A 12029-nucleotide genomic window follows, 5' to 3' on the forward strand; every position below is an offset into this window, starting at 1 on the left:
GTTCATTTTTTAAAGAATAGTGCGCAATGGACGCCGATATAGTGCATTCCTGCAGCTCAAACGATTGGCGCCTTGGCTCCGGTGGAACTTAAAACGTTTACCGAGGCCTCCTCCTTGTTGATTGGGTAGATTGGAGATGCCCACAAATAGATTGTTTGGTATGGCAGTGTCACTGGTAAACGTTTGAGAAACACTGACTTCTGAAATACACGTTGGGAAAAAAAATTGTTTTATGTAGGTTTTTTTTGTTTTCGATGGAACCAAAGGGCTGCCGCACTGTAGGCATCAAATACCTTAGGTACGCCACTCTATCAGCTCCTCCTACCTTTCATAATTTTCGTTAAACTACTCTCCCCTTGCTACACGCCAGGAAAATAAATGTGAGAATACGGGAAAACGTTTGCAGGTCATCAAAATTTGGCCAAGAATCATGTTTCTAAGTCTGAACAGACGTATCTGCATTTGTGTGTAAAAAAAAATGTTTACTTTTAAGGGGAATAAACGTCAATTCATCCACCCCCACTGTCCCCATTGGCGCTATCACCTCCAACTCTCAGACAACATGCGTGGAGTTCTTTTAGTCATTCATGACTTTGTGCAATAAGAGCTCAGAGACATTACGTCGTAAGCAAAGCTTTGTTTTTATCTAGGATTTAAATAAAAGTTGTTTGGGGTGTTAGTCAATGCAAAAGATCAAATTAATCGAATTCTATAAATTTCAAGTTGTTCCTTCAAAAACGAAGATCTTATGCGTATATCCATGAGTTAATCTAGTCTTGCGGGTTAATTAAAGACTGCTATTTTATTGGCTTTCCTGGCTGATTTAAGCAACGAGTTCTATGCTCTAAGAGTCTAATGGCACTAGAGAAGATGAAGCACTTTTACGACTTCGTCCTTGCTTATGGAATAAGATAAATGTTAAGTTAGAGGCCTATTGGCAGTTTAAAGATAATATTAGTCTATATCGGTATATTTTAAGAACTTCCTGAAAATAAAAATAAACTTCATAGAATCCTAAATGCTTCTGGTAAAATCATTAGCAAAAACCAAACCCCATTTGGGTAGCTGTTTGAGACAAACATTCATTAAAAAAAAAAGCTAAAATAGATTCTAGAAATAAACAAGGTTACAAAGACAGTTTGTGTGGAAACTCAAACTCAAAATCGGCCCCCGAAGTGGCCCACCCAGGCAGGCTTCAATATTTTCAGAAAGAACATCCAAATGAAATTATATCAAAGACAAATGAGAAATAAGAATGGAGAAAGAAGGTTGACAGATCTTGTGTAGTGCCCCAACGGTCCAGCAGATCAAAGGATAGGTGCAAGTGAATGCAAAGTTAGATGTGAACCTGGCCTAACTAGTTCCCCTTTCAGACCTTGTGGTCTATAGGGCAGATGATGTAAAGTTCATCTGTTTTTTGTGGCCTACGGTTAACGAGGGTGTCATGTAGCCAGCACAACGACCAACCGCCTTTACTTTTCCCCAACTAATGTCAGGTACCCATTAGAGCTGGGTGGACTCAAGGATTCCTTTGTTGAAAATCCCTATCTTCACCAGGATTCAAACCCGGGACCCCCGGTTCGGAAGCCAAGCGCTTTACCGCTCAGCTACCGCGCCTCTCCTGGCCTAACTGAAGTCTTAAAATTGATGTAATTGTCTTGAAGAGGCTCATTGTCTTATCCGAAACCTCAAAATTGAATCCGCTATAGAAAAAAAAGTTTAGGAAAATGAAGTTTACAAGATTACTATTCGTTTTAAATTAGGTCTAACTTATAATGCATACTAATTAGCTTTTTCTCTTTAAAAAACTGCTTGCATAACTGATTTTAAAAATTAGATTTTTCGCTTTCAGAAAAAAAAAGTAGCCGTTGCATCAGAACTTTGAATGGTCTAAAATATTGTGATGTCGGATTTTCAATATCTTTTCTAGTTTACGAGATCTAAACAGGACGGACGGACAGACATTTCACACAAAACTAATAACGTCTTTTCCCCTATTGGGGGCCGCTAAAAATCACCCTTTGAGTCAGGATTTTACCATCACAAAAGAGGTACAAGACACTGATAGCAAAGAGACACAAAAAATCTTTAGCTCCATTAGCAATTCAATCATTATATAGAAACTATCTGTTATAAACTTTTCACATGTAAATTTGAGTGAGTCTGGTGTGAATGTATATTTTGGTTTTCTGCAATAATTATAATGTTTTGTTTGGTGTAATGCACAAATTGTAAGACAATCTACAGGATATTACATTAAGCCCACACAGACGTTTCCACGAAGGTACAAGTTGAATAGAGGTATTGTAAAAATACAAATTCATTTCTGTAGCATTTACTCTCAAAGGTTTTCTAATTTTCACAACAATATGGTAGTACTGAAATACATTTTCAAAAATTCTACTTGTAAACCGATATTGACATTTTAGTCATGCATTGTTCAAGTCATTTTGTTTGTTAACTTTCAGAAGTTGCTGAAAAAATTCACCATACGTCCTAAACTAAACTTACTGCACTACCAGATACACATACAAGCATGGAGGGTTCGAACTTTGGATACATCCTGCGGTATTATGCGTATATATTATATATAAAGTGAAAATCATTCAATATCTCTGGATCTGGTATATGTCATGCTGAACAAAAATTATTTTTCTCTTAAATAACAACATACACAATTAGCCATTGTGTTAAACATGTCATTTTATTAGTGACAGAATTCAAACAAATGTTTTTATGTGAAATTGAAAGAACCACCTGAAAATGGCACTAAGAAACTAAAGAACAGGCAATGAAAAAAATGTTATTCTTGAAAGTTGATAACATTAAATCCGATTCTTACTTAGACTAGAAGACAAAACAAATATTTTAATACTGAAAGACAACTTATTGTTTGGTTGTTAATTTTGCTACCCCAAAATAAAGAACTAATCCATGATAAATGTAAACATTATATAAAGGATGAATAAGGTCATGTTAAAGGTAGAATATTTTTAAAATAACAAAGGTAAACATTTCAAAAATGAAGAACATCTTTGTGAGTCAACAACTGTATGTGTGTGATATAGAACAAGTATAGGCTACCAGAGTCATAAAAAAAACTTGCAATATTTTTTGGTTTGGAATGTTTTGAATTTAAATGAGATCAATTTGAGAATTAGAGTATGTTAGGCACTTCTCTAGTTGTCTTTTCAAATCCAATAGAAAATGATACAGCATTGCAGTTTATTAAATGATGTTGAGATTGTTCATAGTTTTTGTTCTAAGAATTTAATGATGTACCAATCTCTTAATCGAAGTAGATCTATATCCATTTTAGAACTGCGAATATGTGTTTTGAGCACCTAAACGGTTTAATTACTAATCATCTGATACTTTAAAAGTTTCTTAAGATGAAATTGTTAGCAGTGGTGAACTCTTTATCAAAATAGAAGAGTCCAGGTAGATGGTTTATTTGGAATAGATTGCAGCCACATTTTACAAGCTAAATATTGTTTCCTGCTCAAGTCTTAGGTCAAAGAAAGCAGGGATTGTTCTATTTCTTTCTTATACACAGTGGGATTTTATTATTCCATTTTCTGTCTTGTAACATGCAATGACTTCCCATTGATGTAGTTAAATTGTTATTTTAACTTGGTCTACAATCAAAACAAGAAGTAGAAATGTAGGATTAAGAATCTTGCAGAAGAAAAGCAAATTGAGTCTCTTACAAACTCTAATGAGTTAGTTTACAGCTAGTCTATGGTAATTTGCAGCAGAAGAATTGCATCCAATTGCATGTGGGCTAAAAAAACTTCCAGCCTACTCAATTGACTTAAAAGCAAGAAAAAAGTTGTTGTTTTTTTTAAAATTTAGTCTAAGTAATGTTGCATTTATCTTTTTTTTTTTTTAGAAAAATTTTAAGAACTGGCTTACATTAATATAGGCTATAAATAGTTCCTGCCTCAGTTACATCCCCTTACAGGTTTTGGTTGATGGTTCAGAAATGAAGATCACTACATCCTAACCCAGACCTGCAGGATGACTTCAAGTAGTGTCTAGATCTAATGACAAATATTAAAAAAAAAAAAAAGAAAAGAAGTCTCATTCTAAGCCTATGAAATTATGAAAGCTAAATGTCTTATTTATTTCTTAAATAGTTCCTGGTCTACAAGACATGATGCATGTAAACCTCTTCTCTCTGTGCCTACCATTAGTTGTCTTGGATAGACATTTCAGTGGATAAACCATTTCAGCAGTGCAAAGGGAAAGGAAGTGTGTGGAGGGCCTATTTAAATCTTGGGTGGGGTGGGAGATAATCATGCCATAATAATGTCAGCATCTAACTTATTTAAAATGACTGTATTATTTAATTGATAAATTTTGTTTTGTTTACTCTTTCATTAAGAAGTTGCTACTGATTAAGAAGATCCTACTGTGTAAATGCCAGGTGCTCATCTGCTTTCTCTACCTACACTACTGACTAGTTATTCAGGAAAAAAAAAAAGTAATGAACTGTGGTCAGTGTGAAACTAATGTAAGGCAATTGTTCAACAAAATGAACATAGCATTGTAAGGAAGATTCTTAAATAAATGCTATCAGTACTTAATATACATTGTCAAGATAACTCTCTTATAATTGTCTCAGCAGCATGGCAAAAAGAGTAACTCACAAAAGTAACTTTAACTTTGTAACAATTGTTAGGACAGTTTGGGGGTGATTTAGCAATTCTTTCCCCAACTAAGCATGTTTATTGAAATCAAAGAAAACATAAAGAGCCTGTAGGATCAAGAATACAAAGAGGAATAGTAGTTCAGAGTACTGAAAAATTGATCTGCATATTTTGGCCTTTCTGTATCTACATAATCTGTGGTTTTACGCTGCGGTGTCTCAGAATTCCTATCATACCTGAAATGACACACAAATACAAACAAGTAAACAATCAGAGAAATTGTGGCATGAAAAAAATATTGTTTATTTTTGTGTGCGTGTTATAGCTACTCTTTCACAACTGTGCTATTTAATACTCAAAGTAAAATTATAGTTGATTCATTCAAGTTTAATTTAAATCTACTAATAAATTTGATAAATTTAGCAATTTTTCTCAAGTATCTAGTCTAGAAAAATGATCATGTGCATCTTTTGTTGAGATCAGTAGATTTCTTGATTTCATTTGTAACCTATTAGCAATTTATTCATGTTAAGGCTCTTGCATTGAATAATATCTAAAAGGTATTTAAATCTCTTCACACTATCTTGACTCTTACAGAGAAACTACTAGTCACAGAATGATTTGTCTCGGCATTGATTTTCCTATCATGAACTGCTTACATCTTGTTCTACTTTGGTGACATGATAAGTGAATACTATTTTAACACATTTGAGATTAAAAGAAAATCCACAGCAGACAACAGACAAAGAGAGCGAAAAAAGAACCTAAATTGACCTAAATGTAGGTCACAGCTGGGACTGCATAGATATGTGAAATCCTCATAAATCTTCGGACTTGAAGAAAAGCTCAATATTTTAAGAAAAGGGCATTTGAATTTAGTTCAATTTTGTAGTTTCTTTGTATTTTTTATTAAATTTTACTTCATTAATAAGACTGTGAAATCCACATAAACCAAGTGTCTCAGCTTCTATTTGACTCTAGACATGATAAAATCTTTCTACATCACTATCTTTCACCCTTTGTTATGACTAATCTCTAATAGCCATTTAATAACATTCCCCTTATGAGGTGCAACAGAGTTACTCAAACCTAATCCTCATTCTAAAAAAAGGCATGCTAAATAGTAACAAAAACAAAAATTGAACAAAATAAAAAAAAAAAAGAGAAGTAAAATACACATTTTAACTTACACAAAAAAAAATCTTGTGGTAACATTTTCACTTTTCTCACAAGTCCAGATTTCTTTTGTGTGCTTTTTAAGATGGCTGTCATTTATTACTATCCAAGAACGGGGAAAAAAAAGTAAAAATAAGATTAAAAGAAAGAAATAATTTATGGCACATCAACAGATAAACATAATACAAGTTTTTTATGTCAAAAAAAACTAATTATAAAAAACTAATACATTTGTAAGTCACTGTAGATAATGAGTAGAACATTTTAGAATGACTAGATCTATAAGTAGGCCTCTAATCTAAATCAAAATTCAAAATCCTAATAATTGTCACAGTAAATATATAAGGGCCTATTAAAAGTGTGTGTGTGTATGTGTATGTTTTTTAAGGGTTGGAGGGGGGCATGTATAATACTGTTGACGTGGTTTATTCTAAATATGGTGCATCTCTAGATATATGACTGACAAAATTAACAAATAAAGAGCAAAGTGGACTAAATTGGGAATAGTGATGTTCCTTCTTTCTAACTGTGCCACCTCAATTATTTATTTATAAGTACTTCTGTAATTCACAGGTAAAAAAATGTGTGTAGTGTTGGGGCATTATTCTATGCTAGGATACAGTATGTGATTCAAAGAAGTGTATGCTTTGTTTAAAAATGTCCTCTACTGGCCTTTCATTTGAGGGATGCTAAAAAAAAAACAAAGAACAGAAATTGTATGTAGGACTATTTCCTAAGGCTTAGGGTGGGAGTAAAATAAGTGATACAGTTAAATCTAATTTACTGTCATATGTTTAGGAGGGGTAGTGTTATAAAGCAGACTGTACCAATAAGAGACAACAGATAAAAAAAAGTTTTCTTAGGGCTAGGGACAAGGTTGAGGAGAGAGAAAAGTGATCTATAGAATTAACAGGCCAGAAGTGAGTGTGTTGGAGTGGGAGGGTTCAAGTGGGCTGTTCCAATTGAATATAACATATAGGCCTACTTGAATACACTGATCAAAAGGGAGATTGTTGAAATGCAGGTAGTTTTATTGAAAGTGAGTTCCTGGTTTTGAAGAGCTTTCTTTTGGCTTGGATGAGATGTTATTGTAATGCTGGCTGTTCCACTGAAAATACAAGGGCCAGAAAGTGTGTGGAAAACTGAAGCATTTTTTATTATCCCTTCTTCTGCTAAGTCTGCTGATAGTGGTTCCAATTAACCAGTATGTTTTTGCATTCACTCATCAAGTAATTCAAGGGAATAGACTTCATCAAAAACAAAGATCAGATTATTTACTAATTATTTACACTAATGGTATCATAGTTATGTTTTTTAAAATACATTTTTTAAAGTCTTTGGAAGACAAATAGTTGGATATTTAAACATAATAGTAGTTTGAAGATTAAGGGGAAGTGCAGCATTTTATATGGCTACACAGTCTTAGATGTGTTCTACATATTTTGTTACAAAGAAGGCGGCAGCATATGCAGATTCATCAATGGCAAACTGGAGCTAATGTTCAATGTGAGCAAAAAAAAGTCGGGCACAATCATCAGCATAGAGAAGCTCTATGATGACCAGTAGCTGTGTAAGGTTGAAAACATTGCTGTCTGAGTGGAACCTGACATAGATGTTAATACACTGGATCATCAAATGAACTTAGTGGTGCTATGGTCTGGTATGTTGGGCCAAAGGCACAGCAAAGCAAGTCCTAGAAAAAGCATCTCCAGCTGCCACATGTCCCTGCATATTTATGGATAGTACAAGCCACCATTTATTGCCAAAAAAGAGACTGGTTTGATGAGAACAATGCAGAAATTAGTGAGCAACTGCTATTGCTCTGTTCTTGCGAACCCTACTAACACTGCAACCAGATCTCTCTATAAAGCTTCGTGTTACACTTTGCAGACATTTAAATATAAGAAATAACTTACCTTCACATAAAGTAACACAGGCTATGTGAGTTGAGTTCCTGAGAAATCTGTTATATTCGGGGATCTAAGAACATAGAAGATATATTTCAATGATTTCTTAAATGATTTCAGCTGTCCACTTTGCCTACACTAGTTACAGAGAGCTCTAGGCCATGAAAAGCAATTATAAACTAGTCTATCCCTGAGCTTGAGGTCTTTGTCTTGTACTGACCCCCTTATGGGCACCTTTCATTGCAATCCTCCCCAAAAATAGGCTTTAGGAAATGTTTCATGCACATTAGATATTGACTCAAAACTTGTAATGAGTGCTGTATGTAAATGTACATATACAGAGAGAATGTGTTCATGAATCTAAAAAAGCATGTCAGGCTGACAGGCTAATTAGTGATTCTGCCTATTACAAATGACTTTAAGTAGTAGTAGTACTCATTTCTTTAATTTAAAACAAATTGTAAACAAGAAAGACATAAAAAAAAATTGTTTTCAAAGCTTACATTAAGTGTAATTGTATCAATTAGTTCAAATCAGTCATGTTTGTAAAAGATATAGATTTACAATAATAAATATGTGCAATTAGAAATATTTTTAGCTATTGTTTTTGTTTAGCACAATTTCATACTTTTAGCTTTCTCAATACACTAAGGTCCTATCACTTGTCTGGACCAGTTGGAAAGTGGGTATCAGGGTGAAGGTTACTGTTATCTGGGTGAAGGTTACCATAATTGCTTTTTAAAAGTATTCAATAAAAAAAGTTGTACGACCTGAATTCGAACTCTAGGGCTCAAGACAATACACAAGCCACTGTGCTTATGAAAACAGGTTTAATTGCTATCTATTGTTAGTTTCAAACTTTTAATGATTAAATTCTCTACACAATGTATAAAGGGGACTAATTCAACTTATACCACTACATCTGTCAAGTACAATGTCATTCCCAAATAAAAAAATTTATTACAAATAATCAATTAACTAATTGGTTGTTTTGTCAGGTAGAAGAAATAATTGTGCAAAATTTCATCTTGATCAGAGATTGGATGTGTGAGAAATAACGTGTACAAAAAAATTGTACCAGACAGACAAGAGTGAGTTAATACAAGCTTAGTAAAAACAAAGTGACAAACAACCTAGAAAAACTGCTAATATGATACTAAATAGTTACCAGCAAATAAAAAAAAAAGTTTATTACCTTGTTTTTCTTGAGTTTACTACACCATAATATGTCATGACTAAAACAAGAGTAGCCTAAGGACAAATGCAAGTTTGGACTGAGATAGATACCATTACCATATGCAGCACCATTCAACTGGAGAAAAAAAGAAATGTAAAAACTATTGTAAAACTTTTTGCATGCAAATTTTAAAGAAATGTTTGGTTTTAATGCTGCTTTCATTGACGAAAATAATGATACATTTATACTAGACATGAGAACCGAACCGAACCTCACTTATGACCGAACCGAACTTTAAAACAGATCAGTAATTAGAAATCTCAATTAAAAACCAAGAGATAGAGCAGCAAACAGACATCATGGAGGAGGAGGTTTCTTTCCTTTGGGAAAAATTAGTGAGAGTGACTACTGACACCGCCAGAAGTATGTCTGGATGACATAGCAAATTGGTGGCAAGAAGTTGAATCAGGCTGAAACAAGCGCTTTCTAAACGAAATTGTAACTTCATTTACAGGCAGAAATGGGTGAAACCAATGTGGCATATCCCCCCACAGATTAGCAGCTAGATTCAGTGCTTCAACTTGGTGCAGTGGGATCTTTGAAGTTGGTTTTGTATAAACTTCCTACATCCAATGAATTAGTGTAAATATCATATTCACTTGGGAGGCATTGATGGATGAGTGGTAAAGCGCTTGGCTTGCGATCCGAGGGGGTCCCAGGTTTGAATGCTGGTGAAGACAAAATTTTTTTTTCTGGATCTTAAGGTCACCTCCGAGTCCACCATGCTCTAATGGGTAATTAACTTTAGTTTGGGGAAAAATAAAGGCAGTTGGTCATTGTGATGGTTACATGACACCCTCGTTAACCGTAAACCACAAAAATAGATAACCTTTACATCATCTGCCATATAGATCATTAGGTCTGAAAGGGAAACTTTTTAAAAAAATTGTATTCATGGGTTTCTAATAAAAGTGCTTAATTTTTTTTTATTTAAAGTTTTTTTGTATCTTTTCTGTTATGTGGCCCGCGACACGAGTGTTGGAAATTAAAATGGCCCACCGGCCAAATAATACTTCACAACGCTGTTTTATGTAATTAATAATTGAATTAAACATTATTACATGTACCTAATTTTCCCTCTCATTTCATAACATCAAACCCAAGCCGAACCCGAACTTAAATCTGACCGGACCGAACCGAACTTTAAAAGTTGGGTTCGATTCCCATCTGTAATTTGTACTGCATTACATAATGACAGTAATAATAACAAAGCTTAAATAGCTAAAGCAATTTTTAAACTGCAAAAATAATTTTGAAACATTTAAAGTTAAAATTTAAAATGAGAACAAAATAAAATTGTAACATTTTTGGTTGGTAGATTTCACAGCATCATTCCTGTCAACTATTTCACCCTTAGCAACATTTCTCTGCTTTCTGACAGTGGCAGGTTATTGGAGATTTTCATCCTAAATGTGACAGTTACTCTAGGTTTTGATTTTCTATGTTTTAAAAATTAATATGGAGAAAAAAGGCAGGTTTCAATATTTTCAGAAAGAACATCAGAATGAAATTCTATCAAAGACAAATGATAGAGAAGAATGAAGAAGAAGGTTGACAGATCTTGTGTGGTGCCCCAGCGGTCCAGCAGACCAAAGGATAGGTGAAAGTGAATGTGAAGTTAGATGTGAACCTGGCCTAACTGATGTCTTATAATGAATATCTAATTGATCTAATTGTTTTGTAAAGGGTCAATCTCTTATTTAAATCCTCAAGAAAAAAACATTTCCGTAAGTGTTAAGTGTACTATTACCATAGTGGAGCACTGCAGTTCACCCGATAATATGAAAAACTACTTATTAATTGTTGCTTTAAATTATGTCCAACTTATATGCATACTAAATAGATTTTTTTCTGTTTAAAAAAAAAAAAAAGAAAACTTTATTTTGTGTGTAAATGTAGTAGTTAGTATGACAGAACTTACATAACTTAGCAATACAAATGTAATTTTAAAAAATGACAAAAAATCTAAAACCATTTGCATAAATATGTTAAAAATATGGTAAATAGGCATCTCCCCTTCTAAAGAGCCTCCCGTGTTTGTTACTATTAATAGTGAATAGTTGTAAAAGTGATGTATTTTTATGAAAAAACTGCTTGCATAAGTGATTTAAAAAATTACATTTTTCACTTTTAGAAAAGAAAAAAGTAGACGTTGCATCAGAACTTTGAATGGTCTAAAATATTATGGTGTCAGATTTTCAATATCTTTTCTAGTTTAAGAGATCTAAACAGGACAGATGGACAGACAGACATTCCACACAAAACTAATAGCGCCTTTTACCCTTTAGGGGGGGCCGCTAAAAATCATATGCCATGAAGAGCAACAAAATACTAAATCTTTCCAGTCTCTGGAGGATGAATATCTCTTCAGCAAACATCAATAATTCTTAAGCATGGGGGTTAAGTAGATCTCTTTTCCTACAATGAGCTAAGTTACAACTGATCCTTAGTTATGGCACATGGACAGTAATAAGGCAAATCAAAATGTGTTTGAAAGAAGATAGCTGATATGAGTACAGTTACAAAGCAAAGGAGATGATTGGATGATATTTGTAGAAATTAAATGACATTCATTCATGTTTGTTTTATGTAAAGGATCTATTAATTATAAAAAAAAAATATTTTAAGTCTTATCTATTATAAAACCAGTTTCTTTGTGTGGGTTTCACAAACATCTAGTACATGAATAACAATCAAAAACTATATTTACCTGCCTAGAGGTTCCACTAGCAACCAGAAGACCTTCACGGATTATGGAATGCCAATTGAAGATTGGAGATCCACTTTTTGACAAAATTTTGAATAAATAAATTTGTCCGAAAATTTATGTTAATGGTGCAATATTTTAATCAAATTACTTTTCTAATTTTGAAATGTATCCAATGAATTGTTGGTCTCAATCCAGTGTGAAACTGTGATCCTCTTGCCCCATAACAACCCACACTTTGGTGACTTGATTTCAGCGTCTAAATTACTTCCCTTCATTTGTAAAAATCAATTCTTATTTAGCTATTTTTTAAAGAATATTTGTAAACCTTAACTACAAAAGAATTGATT

The 12029-nt window shown here is 33.4% G+C and overlaps 1 protein-coding gene across 6 annotated transcripts in view; it reads right to left on the reverse strand.

Annotated features, from left to right (window-relative positions):
- Positions 1-2683: 2683 nt before the first annotated feature.
- Positions 2684-12029, reverse strand: part of LOC106067544 (protein mono-ADP-ribosyltransferase PARP6-like) — a 30717-nt gene continuing 21371 nt past the window's right edge. For all 6 annotated transcript variants that reach the window (XM_056010843.1, XM_013226730.2, XM_013226731.2 and 3 more), the window contains exons 15-19: positions 11683-11755; positions 8931-9047; positions 7745-7808; positions 5843-5930; positions 2684-4888 (exon numbers count right to left, since the gene is read on the reverse strand). In XM_056010843.1, coding sequence (XP_055866818.1) covers positions 4768-4888; positions 5843-5930; positions 7745-7808; positions 8931-9047; positions 11683-11755 — 463 coding nt within the window. In that variant the 3' untranslated portion in view covers positions 2684-4767. The remainder of the gene's footprint in view (positions 4889-5842; positions 5931-7744; positions 7809-8930; positions 9048-11682; positions 11756-12029) is intronic.

This window comes from Biomphalaria glabrata, chromosome 1 (assembly GCF_947242115.1).
Source record: "Biomphalaria glabrata chromosome 1, xgBioGlab47.1, whole genome shotgun sequence".
Taxonomy (NCBI): Eukaryota; Metazoa; Mollusca; class Gastropoda; family Planorbidae; genus Biomphalaria; species Biomphalaria glabrata.